Source organism: Pectinophora gossypiella, chromosome 10 (genome assembly GCF_024362695.1).
Source record: "Pectinophora gossypiella chromosome 10, ilPecGoss1.1, whole genome shotgun sequence".
Taxonomy (NCBI): Eukaryota; Metazoa; Arthropoda; class Insecta; order Lepidoptera; family Gelechiidae; genus Pectinophora; species Pectinophora gossypiella.
In genome coordinates, this window is record NC_065413.1 from 12,493,198 (window position 1) to 12,514,674 (window position 21,477).

At 37.4% G+C, this 21,477-nt stretch overlaps 1 protein-coding gene and 1 long non-coding RNA gene across 3 annotated transcripts; one reads left to right on the forward strand and one right to left on the reverse strand.

Moving 5' to 3' along the window:
- Nucleotides 1-56: 56 nt before the first annotated feature.
- LOC126370171 (uncharacterized) lies at nucleotides 57-7,794 on the reverse strand. 2 transcript variants are annotated; one of them, XR_007566821.1, is made up of 4 exons: nucleotides 7,678-7,794; nucleotides 4,118-4,205; nucleotides 2,848-3,606; nucleotides 57-193 (listed from the first exon to the last, which is right to left on the reverse strand). It is a non-coding gene; the product is annotated as an uncharacterized LOC126370171 (long non-coding RNA). The 2 variants fall into 2 exon arrangements; XR_007566820.1 differs by having other exon boundaries at nucleotides 7,578-7,778.
- Nucleotides 7,795-7,809: 15 nt separating this feature from the next.
- LOC126370108 (scolexin B-like) lies at nucleotides 7,810-21,464 on the forward strand. The gene is made up of 5 exons (XM_050014841.1): nucleotides 7,810-7,966; nucleotides 11,600-11,867; nucleotides 19,539-19,692; nucleotides 20,439-20,591; nucleotides 20,882-21,464. The coding sequence occupies exons 1-5, from the start codon at nucleotides 7,867-7,869 to the stop codon at nucleotides 21,176-21,178; spliced, it is 972 nt and encodes a 323-aa protein (XP_049870798.1). The 5' UTR covers nucleotides 7,810-7,866; the 3' UTR covers nucleotides 21,179-21,464.
- Nucleotides 21,465-21,477: the final 13 nt, after the last annotated feature.

The following is a 21,477-nucleotide window of genomic DNA, read 5'->3' on the forward strand; positions in this document are numbered from 1 at the left end:
TCACGGATATCATTTTCAAGTTATTTACTTGCCTAAATATCAATTATTTACACACAATTGTATTGTTATCTACTGAATTTAATTTTATAAGTAAATAGTGTATTGTGTAGGTCCAGGAGTCAAGGCTGTCTGCTGGTAGGCCTCTGTATCCCATAAACTAATTTGAGACATTGAACTTACGATAGCACCCGACCTGTGTGATGCTCTGTCGCGGGGCCACCACCTCCAATTCAGTTGAAAACGATATAGATTACTGTACGTACCATGTACATAGTGTACGTGAAAAGATTTTATGTGTACGTGCTATAATTAGAAAGAAAACAACAAATTAAAGTGGCTTCGCTGGAGAGCATACTCCCCAGCGGAGCCACTCAGTTTGCATACTTCGAGATGTTTTCTTCCTGTAAATTGAAGTATAGTTTGATGTACGTACTACGTACATAGTGTACGTGAAAAGATTTTATGTGTACGTGCTATAATTAGAAAGAAAACAACAAATTAAAGTGGCTTCGCTGGAGAGCATACTCCCCAGCGGAGCCACTCAGTTTGCATACTTCGAGATGTTTTCTTCCTGTAAATTGAAGTATAGTTTGATGTACGTACTACGTACATAGTGTACGTGAAAAGATTTTATGTGTACGTGCTATAATTAGAAAGAAAACAACAAATTAAAGTGTATATGACGGCATGAACAAAACGTGAAGCGCTGAAGATTTTAAGAAACAATCTCCTTGCGAGAACTTTTTATCTATGCACAAACTAAACCTATTTCAGACGAACGTCTCTCATACAAAACAAAGAGCCTCAGAATTTAGAGTATGACACTTGATTTGACATATAAAATTATATTGCCACACGCAAAAATAATTGTGGGGTTGCCATAGTAATGATATGGCACGGCGTGGCAGTAGTGATAGCTTTAAATTATTTAGATTACTTTAAATTTTGATGACAAGGTTTATAAAAAAAAGATTGCAGTTTACTTGTATAACATTTTATTTTTTAATTTTGTTTTATATTTTATGGATTTTTTTTCTGAAATAGAGCTTTATTATTGTTATTTTAAATATGCCTTTTTGCATTAATGGCAAACTTTCCTCTAAACTCTCTAATCTAGAGACATCTGTACCCTTTAATATTTTGTTTATAATAACACTGCTAATCTTGAGAGACCCGGAAAGTTTCTAATAAAAATGTCTTTGTGCAATCCGCATGGCAAACACAATTGTTCCCAGTAGTCCTAAGCCTTCGCAAATTGTCATCACACAAACACTGTAACTTCTGCACTTCTAGAGTTCTTCCTAGCTCACTTTTAGGAAACTGGTGAAATGCGTCTTTTCGTCTTTTCGCTTACTTATCTTACACTCATACTGTATGGATATCACAGTTTTCTAGTTGAGAGGCTAACTACGGAATTTATTCAACGCAAATTTCACTCGATCACTTACATTTATAAAACTACAATGAAACAATGATTGATTTTGGATTTTGTTTGGTTAGGATGCCGGGCGGACAGCGCTTGCCCTTGTGTCTATGTTTATATCCTAACCTAAGATTGTCCCAAGATGGCGGAAGATCGCAGAGGGGTGAAATGAAGTAGGAGAGGGGTGAAGTAGCTGTCATTTTCTAAACTCGGTACATTTGCGCTATGGTACAATTTTTTTGTATGAACATTTCCGGCCGTGTATCTATGACAGATTTGACATAAATTGTCAGTGCCGTACCGATCCGTCACCAAACCTTGTCATCAAAATTTAAAGTAATCTAAATAATTTAAAGCTATCACTACTGCCACGCCGTGCCATATCATTACTATGGCAACCCCACAATTATTTTTGCGTGTGGCAATATAATTTTATATGTCAAATCAAGTGTCATACTCTAAATTCTGAGGCTCTTTGTTTTGTATGAGAGACGTTCGTCTGAAATAGGTTTAGTTTGTGCATAGATAAAAAGTTCTCGCAAGGAGATTGTTTCTTAAAATCTTCAGCGCTTCACGTTTTGTTCATGCCGTCATATACACTTTAATTTGTTGTTTTCTTTCTAATTATAGCACGTACACATAAAATCTTTTCACGTACACTATGTACGTAGTACGTACATCAAACTATACTTCAATTTACAGGAAGAAAACATCTCGAAGTATGCAAACTGAGTGGCTCCGCTGGGGAGTATGCTCTCCAGCGAAGCCACTTTAATTTGTTGTTTTCTTTCTAATTATAGCACGTACACATAAAATCTTTTCACGTACACTATGTACGTAGTACGTACATCAAACTATACTTCAATTTACAGGAAGAAAACATCTCGAAGTATGCAAACTGAGTGGCTCCGCTGGGGAGTATGCTCTCCAGCGAAGCCACTTTAATTTGTTGTTTTCTTTCTAATTATAACACGTACACATAAAATCTTTCCACGTACACTATGTACGTAGTACGTACATCAAACTATACTTCAATTTACAGGAAGAAAACATCTCGAAGTATGCAAACTGAGTGGCTCCGCTGGGGAGTATGCTCTCCAGCGAAGCCACTTTAATTTGTTGTTTTCTTTCTAATTATAACACGTACACATAAAATCTTTCCACGTACACTATGTACGTAGTACGTACATCAAACTATACTTCAATTTACAGGAAGAAAACATCTCGAAGTATGCAAACTGAGTGGCTCCGCTGGGGAGTATGCTCTCCAGCGAAGCCACTTTAATTTGTTGTTTTCTTTCTAATTATAGCACGTACACATAAAATCTTTTCACGTACACTATGTACATGGTACGTACAGTAATCTATATCGTTTTCAACTGAATTGGAGGTGGTGGCTCCGCGACAGAGCATCACACCCCGACCTCACATTGGACTAGGTACATCACTCCGACCGTGTCCACTGATAATAATTTACACAATTTTATAATCCTCACATTCAATAAAAAAAATAACGTCTAACATAATCATCCTGTCTAGTGTCTACACCTATATACTAAAAACTTTAAAGTAAATTCTTCAATCTCGTATAACTTTATCGAGCGATAGAGTCGTTTACATTTGAAGAATTCTGTCAAATTATTTAGGTAGTTAGGTATTAGTACCAACCAAATCGATTATTTTATTGATAATAGTGATAAAAAAGAGCAATATGGCAGTATTTGAAGTTATTTAGGATTTCTTTGAGAACTCCACTCTGTTATTGCACGTATCTTGGACTTTTAGTGTTGATCAAAATTTTCGAACTGTAGACGTTGAAAAGAGATTATTAAAGTTTATTTGAATTCATAACTTGTTTTATTTACACGGTGTTCTTCCAAAGAATTTAAGAGAACTGCGCATTTGAAAACCTGCGTCGTTGCGTTCGTCACGAATTCGGCGAAGGAAAATGGACCGGCGACTTGCTTTTATTACAAACATCAAGCTAAAAATTAGTATTCGGAAGTCTGACTCACATCGCGTAGAGTACAGGACAAACCCGCATTATAATATCATACAAGAGTGACGCAGCTTTTCTCCTTGCGTTTACACAGTCATATTACTACTTACTTAACCAGTCCAACCCGGCAATATACGTCATAACCTCGCGAGGATACATTAACCTTATTGGTTTGTCCTTACTCCTGCGGCAAAGAAAAACGGAAATGGATAATGTACAGGGGAAAATACAGACAGACAACTCACCCTCAAACTGCTCATCTGCGTGAGCAGAGCTTCCAGTCATCACGAGAGCAGGCATTCTTTGTACTATGTACATAATTATGTATAAATCAGAAAGTTTGGAAGTAAGTATAAACTTGAAATCCTTTATCTACTTATGAAGGTGCCTACTTCGAGGAATACGGAACGTAGTCATTTCGGACCGCAAGCGTACGAACCGCCGCCGTGCGAGTTGACTATGACCTTTTTGATTGGGTCGATTCGACCCTGTAAATGAAAAAGTAAATATCAATCTATCCGATCCGAACCCATTGAGGTCCGACCCATTACAAGAAGGTTCTTTGTATACCTGTATTTGCGCTGGTTTTGCCTTCGGGTTTGCAAGGTCAAACACTAAATCATCAGGTTAGATAAGCGGACCTCGTGAATATTGAACAGATGATGAGTATGATGAATAGGATAAATATTACTTACCGATTTATATGAATTCCAAGCCTCTCTGTTTACCCCATCCAAGATAAGGCCTTATCTACATTCCGAGGTAATTGTTGGGAAACTGCAACTAGGTATAAATAAAAATATTTATAAGCAGGTAAAACGGTACCTAAGGTAAACGCTCCTATTACCGCCAGGTTAAGCTATGCTCTGATTACCTCTCAGAAATTAAGTACTTCTGTATTTGCTAGTGCAGCTTATTTATTTTATTTGTATTGTTATGACTGTCTTCTGCTAAATACATCAAGAATTTTTAATTTTGAGTGAATATTTTGGATAAAAAATAATTTTATGTCCGAAAACTCTCTTTCCTCTATTACCGCCACATAAATTGCGGTTTCTTTCTATTACCGCCTTTGCTGCATCGAATACCGCCAACGAGATATCTAACCAACTATTCAGGTACAATAAATTACTTTATTTAAAAAAAGTTGTTTTAATACCGTATTTTTACCACTGTTAATGTAGTTAATAGATACATAAATTGGGAAGGCACTGTCTCTCAAAATACAGGTTCACCTAGTTTGAAAGAGGTCGTCACTCCAGAACCTTTCCGCCCCAGCGGCCGGCCATCGGTTCTCCTCGCTATGTGTCCTGCCCACTGCCACTTCAGTTTTGCAATTCTCCGAGCTATGTCGGTGACTTTAGTTCTCCTGCGGATCTCCTCATTTCTGATTCGATCAAGCAGGGAAATACCGAGCATAGCTCTCTCCATTGCCCGCTGAGCGACACCGAGCCTCCTCACGAGACCCATAGTAAGCGGCTACGTCTCACTGCCGTAGGTCATCACTGGCAACGCGCGCTGGTCAAAGACTTTCGTCTTGAGACACTGGTATTTTGGACGAGAAGATATTCCGCAGCTTCCCAAACGCTGCCCATCCGAATTGGATCCGACGAGAGATCTCTTTCTCGAAGTTGGACTTACCTAACTGGATTATTTGTCCTAGGTAAATGTACTGGACTACAACTTCGAGTGTAACGTACCCAACCTAAACTGGAGTGGGTGCGACATGGTCGTTGGACATAATTTTTGTCTTTGCCATGTTCATGCTAAGACCCACTCGTTGGGATGCGTTACTGAGATGCTCGAGCATGGTGTTCAGTTCTTCCAGGGTCTCAGCCATTAGGACTATATCATCGGCAAATCGAAGGTGCGTCAGGTACTCACCGTTGATGTTGATGCCAAATCCTTTCCAGTCCAAAAGCTTAAAAATATCCTCCAATGCAGCAGTGAACAGTTTCGGAGAGATGACATCTCCCTGTCTCACTCCTTGCTGCAGTTGGATCGGATTAGAGCTCTGGTTCTGTACTCGAACTGACATAGTGGCATTTTGGTAGAGGTCCCTTAGCTTTTCGATGTACCTATGGTCCACTTGACACCTCTGAAGAGACTGCAACACCGCTCAGGTCTCGATCGAATCAAAGGCTTTCTCATAGTCCACAAACGCCAAGCAAAGTGGCAGATTATACTCTTCAGTCTTCTGTATAACCTGCCGCAGCGTATGGATGTGGTCTATGGTGCTAAAGCCTTTTCGGAAACCGGCTTGTTCGGGAGGCTGGAAGTCGTCAAATCTGCAAGCGAGACGATTCGTAATGACCCTCGAAAACAACTTGTAGACATGGCTCAGAAGCGAGATAGGTCTGTAGTTCTTCAGTAGGGCTTTATCACCTTTCTTGAAGAACAGGATCACCTCGCTTCCGCTCTATGCCCTCTGCGTTTTGCCCTGAAATATGACGGAATTGAAGAGCCTCTGGATGGCTTTGAGTATTGGCGTTCCGCCCGCTCTCAGAAGTTCTGCTGTGATTCTGTCATCTCCTGCCGCTTTGTTGTTTTTGAGCTGTTTGAGGGCCATCCTAATCTCGTACAGGTTGACGTCCGGGATATCTTCAGTGTAGTGTCGGGTAAGCTTGGCTCGAGGGTCTCGAGCCATGCTTTCGCCTGATGTTTTCGTGGAATATAGCTGTCTATAGAAACTCCCAATCTCCCTCAGGATTTCGGGAGTCGACGAAATGATTCTGTATGAGGAGTTTTCAATAAACTTTATTATTATTGTTATTTTTTTATTAAATGAATTATGACATAAACTACAGAAAAATATTTTGGTTTCATAGATTTATATACATAATTGACGTCTGTCTCTGTCCATCCGTCTGTCTCTGTCCGTCCGTCTGTCCATCCGTCTGTCTCTGTCTATCCGTCTGTCTCTGCCGGTCCGTCTGTCTCTGTATATCCGTCTGTCTCTGTCCGTCCGTCTGTCTCTGTCCGTCCCTCTGTCTCTGTCCGTCCGTCTGTCTTTGTCTGTCCTTCTGTCTCTGTCTATCCGTCTGTCTCTGTCCGTCCGTCTGTCTCTGCCTGTCCTTCTGTCTCTGTCTGTTCTTCTGTCTCTGTCCGTCCGTCTGTCCCTGTCCGTCCGTCAGTCTCTATCTGTCCGTCCGTTTCGGTCTGTCCGTCCGTCTGTCTCTATCTGTCCGTCCGTCTCTGTCAGTCCGAAGAATAATGCATCACTCTGTCTATAAATCATAAGAGGAATCTATGGTGGCGGTAATAGAAACATGTATGTAATTTCTGTGTTTCAATTTCCGCCACATAAAAATTAGCCTTAAGAAAACAAATAAATATTCAAAATGAGAGCTACGTATGTAATAACCAGTTTCAAAGCATATTTTAATAAATATATAAAGTATTTAAATTAGAAAATCATAATTACTTCAACTGCTTGTTCATACATTTCTTAAAAAAATACATTAACTTATATGCAGCACAGGATACTTGAATTCCACCAAATGTGTGGCGTTAATAGATTTTAATATAGTTCATGAACCATACTATAAAATAAGATAATAACATTATGAATGATTGGGCATGTTACCTTAAATAACTAAAAAATACAAATATCATACAAATATCGATCGCCGCCATAGGTGGCGGTAATAGTAACCAAACTGCAAATGTATGCTTCTATCACCGCCACATTTTAAAACTCAAATTAATCATTTAAAACTAACACAAATGTCAAATATAGCATGCTTTCTCAGTTCTTAAACGTATTAACAAGTAGTTATAATTACTAAAATGAAGAAAAATATGTTTCATCGGACACAAAACCTTAAGAAAAAAATGTTGTATGCTTATGCATTTCAGTAGTGACTTGTATGGAGCGCGTTGCTTGCGCGGACACTGCACACTTACAGACCAATCACAAATTAGACTGTTGTTGCCCACGCTCAGGGGTATGTTCGTTTCATGGTCAATTAATACATGTATCTTTTGACATTTGAATCAATTTTCTATCTCGGACACAATTCAAAATATCCGCAATTTAAAAAAGGTGGCGGTAAACGATGTCGATTTTTGGGTGGCGTTAATAGGAGCGTTTACCTTATATGAAAATATCACGGAATAAAAAATACACTAAATCCTGTATAAAATTATACCTACGACATTTAAAATAATCTTATAATCAGCACAATCTTGTAATTTTGTTCTATTTTTGTGTTTTTCCATAGCGAGTATTTATCTTCCTTAGGTAAGTACCTACCGACTTAGTAATAAATGTCCTGTGGTTATTACAAAAAGCGCAAATAATAGATGCTAATTACTGTTTTGAACGCGCACTGAAGATAGGAAAATGACGAATGCAAGCGTAATATGGTTGTAGGCCGTCTCATTACGGATGAGTTGATGAGTATAAAGCGTGGCGGCGCGCGCGCACCGGGCACGCAGTACGATGTTCTCTCGCCAGTGGTTGACAGTGTTCGCGGTGGTCGCGCTCGCCGCCTGCGCAGCCGCGCGGCCTGGCACCGGTGACGCCGACCCGGCCAAACTAAGTGAGTGAAAACACCAACAACACACACAAATCAAATAAAAAAAAATGAAGTTCAGTGAACATGCCTAATGTATTGATTTATAATTCTATTATTATTATAGTCATGGTATTTCTGGTAAGTTGATAATATATATATTTTTTTATTTAAGTAAGTACTACAGTATTTAGTTTAGTTACCCACATTTCTAAGTTTGATTTGAATATTGATTGAATATTATTATAACATTTTGTTAAATTACCACTACCTAGCTTATTTTAATATTATAGTAGATAATTAACGTATTTTTTTAATTGTATCTATAAGATAAGCGGGTAGGTATATCTAAATACTATTATTGGGATATCTTAATACGTAAATCATTGATTAGATAAAAAACAGACGACAGTAAACGCAATAGGTACAGGTGCCTACGAAAGTACGAATTGTAAGTTTATTCTCTATTATCCTATTTTTGAACAATAATGTAGGTATTTTTCACTTACACAAATATTATAAAGACTAAAGTTCTACTTCAATTGCCAACTTACTAATAACTTATTCATTATCATCAATTTAAGAGCCACGCTCTTGTCGGTGTAGCATTTTCCATTCCAATCTATCAAAGGCCAATTCCTTGACTTCCCTATAAGACACAACGTTAACCTTTTCTTTAATCTGTTCCATGTAAGCTCTTCTTGGTCTTCCCCTTCCTCTCTTTCCTTCTAGCTTTCCTTCTATGATGTTTTTAATAAATTCGTCGTGTCTTATTAGGTGTCCAATCATATTTGTCTCTTTTCCCTTACTCTTATGTTTACAATTTATTTATTTATTTATAGGAAAACCAACAGCTACATCAAATATATAAACATAAATATAAATCACAAAAGAGCCAATTACAGGTTTCCACAGATAGACTTCGGTATGTGTTGGTCATACAGCAACAATAGATAGCAAATTAAACTGTTTGTTATATTACTTAAGCTCACGACAGTCAGAGGTACTGATCACAGATGATGAGTACTCTAACTTCACCTGAGCTTTCTGTTAGACCAAGGCGATAGGTGCTGTCTATATTAACTAATATGCCGATAATGTTACAGAAGTCTACTTGTGGGTAGTTATGTCTGATCTTATACCGAGTTTTAAGTTTCACTATACAAGTGCTCTCGGAACGAGTATGCTCGAATAACTCCTCAGTCCACTACGAATGGATGCTGATGGCAAAGCACTCGGATCATCTGTTTACATGTCTCGTATACTCGTATAATGAAAACCGTGAATAATTGAATGCCGTATTAAATGTAAATGTCCATGACCTAAACAGTAACGGTACAAACACTTGGCATTATGTTTTAACTATTTAAAGTATCGCATTTCATGGTAGGTATTTGTACATAAAATACCTACTTAACTAATTGTGTGTATCAGACACCTACGAAGTACAGTTAGTTACACAAACCCACTTACACTAGGTACCTACATAAGGAGAGTATCAAATTGTTTCGAATGTAGTGAGTACTAAGTGTGTATTAAGTAAGTAAGTATTGCATTTTAACCTCGTAAGACCCAGTTCCCGACACAATATATATTTTAAAACGATGTTGCGTCTTACCATCTTAAAGCTTTATCCCTTTAAATATTTTTTTTCCTCAACATTGAATAACCTCCCTCCTTTTTAAAGTGGGTTAAAAACGCAGAACAGGTTGAAGTCTTGAACTGTATGACGCTATATAATCATATTAACCTTAGCCGTAAGCTGCAAAGCCCTTTAGAGTTTACAATACTGCGGAGAGTCCCAAGTAGTTAATACCATCTGAGTCAAATCTACAATAAGTCACGTCAAAAAAATAATAATTACTTACAGCTCAAAGTAAAATAATATTGTATCTATACATACATCAGTAATCATGCACGACCAATCACAAAACCAGTTTTATATAGCGTTTGATACAGACATATGAGTCGATGACGCAGGTTTCTTGACCAATTTATAACAAAGCCGGATCTAACTGTATTGTTTCGGAGATCAATACCTACTTTATACTGGTTTCTTGGTCAACATTTACAACTTAAACCCTGTTGGACACAAATAACATTAATGATTTTAGGATTAAGTTATAGGACGCCTGGATATATTTATTTAAAAATAAATATGTCGCTTATTGCCGTGGTAGCTCAGTTGGTAGAACGCTTGCCTCTCACTTTGAGGTCGCAGGTTCGAATCCAGCACAGGCCTAAACCAATGATTGTCGAATTTGTTTTCGAATTGTTTGGATCATAAATAATTATCACGTGCTCAACGGTGAAGCATTATCCCGTTTTCCACTGGGTCCCCTTACATAACATGAAGATTTGACAGGTCCTGTTTTTTACAGGAGCGACTACCTATCTGACTTTCCAACCCGCGAAGGGAAAACCTGCCCAATATAGGTTACACACACACACACACACACACACACACACACACATCACACACACACACACACACACACACACACACACACACACACACACACACACACACACACACACACACACACACACACACACACACACACACACACACACACACACACACAACACACACACACACACACACACACACACACACACACACACACACACACACACATAACACACATCACACAACTTCACACACACACAACATCACACACACACAACATCACACACACACACCACACACACACACACATAACTTCGAAATACATTTCTCGGGAAGATGGGTTTCTTTTCTTCACCGCTGAGGACGTGATAATCTTTATGACCCAAACATGAATTCAAAAATGATTGGTTTAGGCCTTGCCTGCGACCTCAAATTGGGAGTTAAGCGTTCTATCAACTGGCCTACCACGGCTCCTAAGTAATACATACTTAAGTTTATTATTTTTTTTAGTAACCGACCACGTTTTTATTTATTTTTTGCATGTCACGTGGTAAGTATTACAGCTTTTGTAGGTATAACGCATGTAAGTAGGTATCTTATTAAGTTTGAAGATAGGAACCCGCATTCACGCTCAATTGACTTGCTGATAAACTCTGTTGTTACGTCCATGATTGGTGTATCATTGCTAACCGATAATTATTACCTAGGTACCTATTATACTACCTAGACTATCTACGACAGTGAGAGTGAGAACAGACGCCTCGGTCCTGACGTCTACCAACTTTCCACGTGTTAGGAGGTTATCATTTCTGATATCATAGCCTTAACTTACGAAATACTTACAACAATATTAAGTTAACGGAAAATTTACCATCCTAGAATACCTACCTCAAGATTGTTAGTCCGGACCATATAAGTTTAGGTTCATTAACTTAATATTTTTATAATTGGTATATCCATTTATTAACAAGGGCAAAAGTCAATAAAGAGGAAAGGAAAACTTATAAAAGCAAAAGACGTCATTTGATAAATTGCGTGATACCTACACGGAAAACAATATAATTCCCGCTGCATAGCTCTACAGTACAATAGGATTACTACACACGCAATTAGGAGATACCTTTTAGTGAAACCCGTCATCATGGAAAGGTTTTTTTTTAAATAAAAATTACGTAACAGCCCCGGTACTTCCTCTTACTAATAGCAATGTCTTTAGAGAGTTTACAATATATTTTTTTCTGGATTTTCAGCAAACGAAATCAACAGCAAAGAGGAACCTGTCAAAGCAGCAATCCAGCAGGAAGTCAAACCCGATGTGACTTTGAGCGCCGACAAGAAACCTGAAGATGGAAAAGCCGTAGCTGTGGTAGAAGCGACCACAGTAGCCAAGAGCGAAGATATAACGGACAGTCCTGTAGCGAAGGCAGTGAACGAGAAGTACCCACATGCTGTCCTGTTTGGAGGCACCTGTGGAGGCTCCATCATCAGCCCCAAATGGGTTCTCACCGCTGGGCACTGGTAAATTTGTCTTTTGATTAACCTGTATACACAAAACGCATGTTCCGCTAGGGAATTAAGGGAATTAGAAAGCTAGTTACACTATAAAAAATATTGTAAAAAGAATATTTTCAGATAACTTTCCCCTTCAAAGACTTTACCTAAAGGTTTTTTTACTACTAAACGAAGCAGACATCATGCAATTTTATAAACAAATGCAACCGGGGAAGCCTTTTGCTCTTTCTTTTAACTCTTTCATTCTTCTGTACAATATAGGACAATACCCGGTGCCTTTTTCAAAACATTTAGGATAACGAAACTTTTTCAGCAGATAAGAAAATGACAGGTATTAACTTAAAATAAAATTAGATGGCGTCTGCAGGAATTAGCACCATTGTGTATGTAAGGACATATCCCTACTAATATTATAAAAGCGAAAGGAACTCTGTGTGACTATGAAATTGGTCTTACAGAGATAAATTACACGGTGAAAAAGAATATTTTTTATATTATTTAGGGGTAGAATAAAAATGTAGCGCGCGATAACTGAAATCCACACGGATGGATTAGCGGGCGGAAAGATATAATATCCTACAATCTCACAGTTTATTTGCCTTTTTACACAACAAACAGTTTATCATACAAACTTGAAGTGTTGACGGGTGACTGATGGTGTGATTCATCTGCACGTAAGAAACCTCCGTTAATGGCCTCTCATTAATGCATACTGTTCCGGGTTTTTCCTCGAGTACCTACTATTTAGCAACGCCAAAGAATACTAAATATTTCTACCGTAATGCTCTTGAGTAACTCGGGAGTGTCAAAGGCGACCAAGCGAAGCAATTACCTAGGAAATGTTCAACTAGGTAGTTAGTTACGATACGACACTTTAATTAAGCAAGAAGAAAAATAATTATTATTTGTACTTATACGAGTACTTAGTTTTGAATTATTTCCTACTAGCCCGTTGTTACCCGCGACGTCGTCCGCTTGATTTCTTTTTGATGCAATCCTTACTTTTAAAACTATAGAAGTTTCATATAAACTTTGCCACCTCCTCTTACCCTCTCAAGGGTTGAATTTCGCAAAATCCCGTCTTAGTGAGCACCTACAGGAACATGAACCCCATGCAAAATTTGACACTCTTAATAATTGTAGTTTCTGAGATTTCATGATGAGTGTAGTCAGTGAATGATTTTTCGCTAATTCATTATTCAAATTCAAAAATATCTTTATTCAGTAGGTAACATAGTTACACTTTGAATCGTCAATTTCTACAATCCGCCTAAAACTACTGCAGCTTCTCACAACCTGTATAGCCGGGGAAAAGAAGCTGCAAGAAAAACCTCGGCACAGGGCCCTTGACGTTCTTTAAAAAAAAAACATAAAATATTGGTATACAATTGAGTAATTTGACCTACCTATTGCAATTAGGTAGGCACGTATTTAAGTATTTACATCGGATTTTCATTACAAATGTATTATAACAATTGTAACTTAAGTACCTAACCGATATTGTTTCTACGATATCAATGCTGCCTTGGTTGTTGGATGATAACCTTTGCTTAACTGCAAAACAAAGATAAGCCAAAGATAAGTTTGGTTAGAAAACTGACCCTGTCGAAGCTGTTAAGATTATATTGTGAAGGTATTGACTTAAAAAATAATGATGATCATGATTTGAATGTAGAGGAAGAAGGAAGTGTGGTAGGATTGCAGCAAATGGAATTCCAGTCTCTGCTTTGCTTATCCCTGTGAGAAATAGGCGAGTTTATGAAAGTATGTATGTATTGACTTAAAAAACCCTCACATACTTACTTGAATTACGGACTGGTGTAACATTTTGTGTGACGGCCGACGCGCGACGACACGAAAGTGGCAAGCCCAAGTAGCAACCGATTGTCTTAAAAGAGAATTGTAGATATCTTGAAGGCAAGTAGACTAAATCAAACCCTTGTCTTGGATAAGTCTTATAGGTCTCCAAGATATCCCTCAAGATATCTTGAAGATACAGTTTAGTAAAAGTGGGCACATACTTTAACTCTTATACAAGACAGACTTAAGACAACGTTAAGTCAGACTTAAACCCTACTTTAGACAATGTTCTTGCATATTCTAAACTTAGAATTCTTGTAGTATCACTTAATACCAAGAATGTATACTTGAAGATATCTACAATACTTAGTTAAGACTATAGGATTGAATTGCACTGAGTCAATTGTAACTTAACGAAGTAAAACTTCAGGTCATACTAAAACGATTTTTACTTCACGCGTCTTTATTTTAGAATATAATGGCGAACATTTATATTAACACAAGAAATGAAGTCTGTAAGAAAATGGCGTCTAAAATATTTGTTAAGTTGTTTTAACAAAAGGTTATTCTGCCGTTTCACATACAGGAAATTATAAACGCATGATTGTTTCTCGTGTAAAATCGATAGAAAGTGTTAAAAAACAGAAGGGCCTTTAATATACCAGAAAAATAATAATAAAATTTGGATTGATTATTCAGCAAATAAAAAAAATGGTGACATATAGTATAGAGAAATTCATTTTCTATTAATATGTGACAGCTGAACGCAGTAATTGTTACTACAACAGAAATATATATTAATTTACTTCAGTTTTTGACGATAATATTGTCAAAAATATATTACATGTTTTCTTCCTGTAAGTGCAAAATGGCGTTAAGTAATATTTTTCTAAATGAAGTAAGACTTTAGAAACAATTGATTTCGTAAGAATCAGTTTAGAAAAGTAAAGTCAAGTTGCACTTCATCAAGTACTAGTTAAGATAAATTTTCAATTGTCTAGGAGTATACCAACTTAAGACAAAAAGTATTTAGTGAATTCCTACTTAAAACTCTTATATCTAAAGTGATCCTCTATTTTGATTTAGTAAAGTAATGTCGTAAAATCATGTTTGTTTATTCTGTGCCAGAATCATCTATGTAACAAGTAACAATTAAAATCGAACAAGCTCAAAACCTATGGAAAGTATGTTTGTTTGAGAGGTAAGTTTTTCGACTCGTGGAAGATAAAAAAATATTGTTATGCTGAGTTCTTACTTGGATAGGAATGTGATTTACTTAATTATTTAATATTTATCACAATTGGAACTAACAAACATAAACTCAATTTGCTAATGAGTCTCCGCGCATACATTCTCATAGGTACCTACATGGTTCACTGACGCAAAGTAGGTACGATCACCGCGCTTCTAATTGCCAACGGAAACAATGTGATTATTGTAAAAATTAACGAGTATCCGTTGAATATTGTATATACGAAGAACCCTTGCAATTTGATTAACGTCGTGTGTGTGCGCGGTAGTTTCTAATCCCACCTAAAACATTATTGTTAAAAAAGGCGGCCAAATTCCCGATGTCTTTATCAAGCTAAAAAAATAAAGGAATCGAATCTAATGCCCACTTTAAATGCATTTAACCATACACAAAACTTAAAATAGATAATAATATGTTTTGTTTATGATTGTCAATAAAGCTTAGTTAAAAATAGGTACATTTTTAAAATTACTAAAAGAAAGAATGAAAGAAGAAAGAAAAGTATCTAGACACGCGGTAGCGTGTCAAGCCAAGTTCAAGAAATAGAACTGGCGAGCCGCACCGTGTGTATTATTACACGAACCATTTGGAGCTACTTTTGACCCCCTCATAAATCAAAAACTATTTCACATAAACGTATCAAATTTGGCTCATATATTGAGACTTGTAAGATACATATAAGTGTTCTGAATTTCATAAGCTTATCTCAAACGGTTATTTAGATATTAATGTCCAAAATCCTCATTTTTATCATTGACTGACTGACTGACTCATTTTTATCAAAACTCTAACCCAGTTCCAGATGACCTAGAGAGTTAAAATTTGGTATGCAGATAGGTAATTAGATGAATATAAAGGAAAAAATAAAAAAACTGGCAACTTTTTAATAATTAGATTCTATCATGAACGCTTAACATAAATACCTAATTAGTGCCTGTACCTAACTATAGATGTAAGAATCAGTAAGTAATCAAAACTCATGACAGCCGGTCTTTTTGTGGTAGGTATGTAGATTAACTTAACATAACATACAATCACGCCCTGTCGGGGTAGGCAGAGCACTAAGTGATCATAAAACCACTTGATGCCACATTCGACAAGTACTTTAAGGGTAGGTAAGCAAGTTGGAACATGTGTTTAGCGGTGATAGGTTGTCAGCTTTTCGCCCACGATACAACACAACTCTCATCCATTTTACTGGCATATATTTTTTTTTTAACTTAACGTGAATCTTAAACGAGTTTAACAGGTATTCAAATGTTTTATACCTATAAAGTCGACTTTTAGTTTTGAATTTGTCCTTTTAAAAGGACCCACGCGTTACGAAGATATGTACCTACTTACCTACAATAAGACAGACCTTAGGCTACAATATATTATCTTATGTTATAAGAAGATATGATATGTTATACTGTTACTTAGAAATAAATTTCAGGACTGACCATTGAACTTGGCACCCATTTAGATCTCACTTCTTTTGTCGTTGAAGTCAACAACCAAAGCATTTATCATAATATTGAACTTGGCTCTCATTTCACATTTATGTTTTTGATTGGATTTATTTATTATTAGACTAATAGGTACCTAATTTTATATTTGAACTTAGCAGGTTTTAATATAAAAACCGATTTTTCATGGTGTAGTGTTGCCGTGCGCTTAGACTAGGTTAGACTAGCTTAGTCATTTTTGAGAAGATTTGTGCGAGACGTAGGTACCTGGGCCGCCACACGCTGGATCGGATTTGAAAAACAGGAACTTACGATTTTTTTGCCAAAATTAAATGATTGTGTTATACCAATCGATATAAAAAAAATGATGGCAATGAAGAAGATATCGCATCGCTAACAAAAACAGTGGGATGTGCATTATCACAGGTTAATTTTCTGTATTTAATATTCTGCCTTCGAAAACCACCAGATCCTTTTATTATTTGGACTTCATCCGTCTTTCTGCTTGCTTCTATTTCGATTTTATCGTCCATTGAATAGACTTTTCTTATGTTTTACTTATTGTAGTCAAAAACGAATAAAACAGTCTTGTATAGGAGCAACAAATAATAAAAATTGCCTTAAGTATATCTAGGCAATCAATTTTTACTTTACAAGACTAAACTGATACTTCACTAAATCAATTTAGTGTTAAGTGAGCCTTTAAATAATCTGAGTAAAGTAAAAGAATACTTGTAGACTTAACAGTAGGCTGAGATAAGACTAAATAGTTTTGTGAATACTTAACTTGGTTTTGTGTATTCTAAGTTATCTAAAGTAGGATTTGTTGAAAACTATATAGTATTAAAGAAGGAAATGAATTTATGAAGTCCTAATAAGTCCTATTTGATTTGGATAAATCTCACTTTAGCTAAAGTTTAGACATATATGACTTAACCACAATTCTTGATTGCTACTTGGGAGGGACCACCTAGCACTGACTACATCAACAGAACGTGTGGTAGACTTTACCGCTCTCGCATTAGCTTATGAAAAAGTGCCTGCTAGACATTGTATAGTAAATCATCTGAAAAAGATGTACGAGGCCTGATGACGATGATAAAATGTAGTAGCTTTGTATTGCGGAAAATAAAAGATTTGAGGGTAGGTAGCAGTGATATGCCCTTCCGGGGAATTTTCTCACTTTCCCGCCCGCCAGTAAAAAGGCACAAAACTTATGTAAAAAGAGCTTTATAACGTAACTTTTAGGCAGATAAGACCAGAGTACTAGAAAGACCAATGAGGGACTTTCCAATCGGGGTTCCCTAATAACACGATAGATGGCGTTGTTAAGTTTTTTCTTCGTTTAAACTTCTAATATTATGGATCACAGACATATCTATGCATCTTTTATCTTTGTTTTTGGGTATAAATGATGAGTCTGTTTATTACACCACGGTACAATTACAACTTCAAAGAAAGCAGCCAGTGTCCTTACTATTAAAGTTTTTACAACCGAATAAATTCCCAACGCTGACGGCACATCAATGGTACGAATAGGAAATACTTTCGTAAACGGTCTCCATTCACCAGCCATGGTCCTTGTAGCAAATTGGTTTGTGCTACCGACCGTAACCCGAACATCAACCATGCAGTTCATTAATCAACATCGGTAATCATTGCTATACTAAATTACTGTTTTCCTCGAGTCGCAAATAGGTACACCACTAAACCACTGAATTCGACTTTTTAGTTTAAATCATAGATAATTGATACAAAATGGTTTCCAGGATTTGTGCCCGGTTAATGGCAATATGCATTGTGGGAATGAAAGTTTATTATGAACGTGATGTGTGTGAGGTGAAGTTTATGAACGTGTCCTGAGGGGGAGTGAGAGGGGAGAGAGGAAGGGGGAGGGAAGATGGCGACGGAGAGATTTTGGGAAAGCGCGGTTGTGTTAGAGAAAAATTGAAAAGTGAGTGAAAATATAAGAAACCAAAAAGTATTGGAGTTGTTTCAATTTTACATCCACCACCCTACAACTGCTCGCCTCCTATTACTTCGGACTTAAAAATAATTGACGAGTGGGTGTAGTGATATACATACTATTTACATCTGCCTACCCCTTCAGGGATACAGGCGTGATGACACGTTATATAAATAGGTAAATGCATGCATACACCTTGGTCCCGGCTATTAGCCGTAAAAACACCTCCAGCAACCAGCAGTGGAGCACGGTGGTGGAGTATGCTACAACCCCCTCCGGTTGATTGAGGGGAGGCCTGTGCCCGGCAGTGGGATGTATATATGCTGTTTATGCTATGTGTATCGTCCAACTTAAGGAATAGTGCATGTGCAAGTTTCATCAATATCGGCTTAGTAGTTTTAAAATATGCTCAAAATATATAACAATGATCTCGTTGATGTCTTTTGTTTGAAGGAAGCCCTTATCCGAGTTAGTGGGCAACATGAAACCCCAAAGTCATGGAAGTCATTTAATTAGTACTTTTACAATTTCTTTTTGGATTAAGTATAACATGTAGGGAATATTGCAAGTTTCGTCTATACTAATAGAGGGCTAGAGACCGTTTTGTAGTATAATTAAGTACTTATATTATATTAAATTAAATTAATAAATTAAAGATAATTTGAAAATAGTCAAGAGTGAGTCTGCCATACATTAACGAATTATAATGCCTGGTTACCGAGGTAGTTTGGTTAGGAACTTCAGAATTGAGATTCTAACATTACAATATTATTTCTTACTTTTAATTTGTAACAAGCATCACGCTACGTCCGCTACGGACCGAGCAGGGAACGACCATGCGCATACGAAGTTTGCAGCGGGTCGGCTAGTAAATAATATACACAGTTACATAGTTATACGTATGTCACAGTCAGATTTTGTAATCCACAGGCTGTACTATTACGTTACGGCTAGCTGTTTCCTAAAATGGCTGTTTTGTAATTCAGCGGGTCAATAATTAGCCGGATTGTCAAAGCGGACGTAGCCGATACATTTTTGTTACGTGATACAAAAATAATAATGAATTATGTACTTACTAATAATGTCCTTAATGTTTAATGTTTTGTAGATGAATTGCGTCGACCGGCTGATACCAGGGTTGATGGGGTTGGTAATCCACCTCACAACCCACACGATAGAAGTAATAATGTATAATAATGTATTGTCCGCAGCACCCTGTTCTCCGGCGGGCGCTACGTACTGGCCGGCACTAACAACACTGAAGACGGCAGTGGCGTGGTCCGACACGTCAAGCGGCTCGTCATACATCCCAAGTTCACAGTCGGGCCCTACTGGCTGGACGCTGACCGGTTCAACATCAAACAGGTACGGCATTACTTATTGTACACCCTTTTTTATGATGACGGTAAAATGTGTTAACCGTATTATAGTCAATACCCACTGCTGCATGTACAATCAAAGAGCAAAAGTGCAGTCACTGAGCTCAGCTAATTATTTGTAAACAGTGGTGAAATTACGAACCATTAGTTGTGATAATTATAAAATTTTATGTTTTTGTAGGTGTTATTGGTGTATTACAGAAACGACATGTAACCAGAAGGTCTTAAGTGCAACAGTTTATTACTTTGCAAGAATTGGACTTATGCACTAATAATGCACCTTCTCGTATGTACAAAATATACCAAGTATTTCTTTCTATTTATAATGTTGTCTGTAAAAGTTTAATATGTATTGCTGTATGTGTACCTAAATAAATAAATAAATAAATATGTAATTAGAGGCTCCATCGTCAGCCTCTATTTAGTTCTCGCCGATGCGCACTGGTATTTTTAATATCTTTAAGATATCCGCAACATTTCTCGTTTGTGAAATATCGACAATCGAGTTCGACATTTTCAAGGTAGACTGCATAAGATGGAGATTATCGCAGCTCGCAGAAACTTCCATAAAATTGAATTACGGGCGTCACCAAGAAGTCCGTGCCTAATTTTTATGCATTTAATAAAATAGTGGAATAATAGATTGGAAATCCAAGACTCGCTCCCGTAATTGTAATGGTCGCCCTGTTGTGTACAAATAAATAAAAGTTGACATCTCTTGTTCGATTCCAGGTGAGCGCCAACTGGGACTTCCTACTGGCGGAGTTGGAGGAGCCTCTGCCCCTGGACGGCAAGACCATGGCGGCGGTGGAGCTGGATGACGGACCTAGCATACCAGAGGGGACCGAGGTGGGGTACGCTGGCTACGGCGCCGCTGAACATGGGGTACGTTGCATTCTTCTATTTCGGTTTTTCAGGTCAGAAAGCGCTCAAGCAATCGAGCTTTCCACGATTTGTATATTTGTATATTTCGGTACTTTGCCTTTTAGGGGAATGTCTATGGAACTATTTACAAGACAGTCATTAAAAAAGTTTATTTAGCTTCTCTTTTGTGACTTCGACGCTTAAAGCATCGATATGCTTCGTCGTGAATTTAGATTAAGTAATACAAAAACTTACTGGCACTATAACTGGTCTTTTAGAAGTTAAATATTAAAACGGAAATTATTGTTCAGGAAACCATGCGGGAGCAGATGCATGGCATGGAACTGCAAATAATAGCGGACAACAAATGCAAGGAGGCGATGATTCAGTACGAAGCGGACAACATGATCTGCACGCGGGGACGCCCGCCGCGGTACGACTCTGCCTGCAACGGAGACAGCGGCAGCGGGCTGGTGGGCCAGGGGAAGCTGTACGGAGTCGCCTCCTGGGTGGAAGACGACGCCCACCGCTGCTTCAATGGCGCCTTAGTAATCTTCTCCCGCGTCGCCGCCGTCCGCGACTGGATACGACAAGTCACCAAAGTTTAAAGTCTAAAGTTGTGGACACACAAGGGTACTACGCTAGTCATTGTTCCTAGGTTTCGTACTTACTTGTAGTTTGAAAAGAGTACATACAAATTTTGATTTTTGTGTAACTTAAGCGCTATAATTAAGAAGTAGATAATGGCCATCACTTAAAATTAAAGATTTATATCTCTTTGTGATAAAAGTAGATTATAATTGTTTTTGACTATGTTGACTATCGCAGCAACAAACGTAAGAACTGCTTGTGGTTGTACATTTGTTAAATAAATTAAGAGATATAATAACATAATATGGTGTAGTTT

Excerpts from the sequence above, each read along its gene's own strand:
- LOC126370108 (XM_050014841.1), top strand. The coding sequence starts at position 7,867 with ATGTTCTCTCGCCAGTGGTTGACAGTGTTCGCGGTGGTCGCGCTCGCC. Across the intron at positions 7,967-11,599 it reads CGCCGACCCGGCCAAACTAA|CAAACGAAATCAACAGCAAA; the intron begins GTGAGTGAAAAC and ends CTGGATTTTCAG. Across the intron at positions 19,693-20,438 it reads ACCGGTTCAACATCAAACAG|GTGAGCGCCAACTGGGACTT; the intron begins GTACGGCATTAC and ends GTTCGATTCCAG.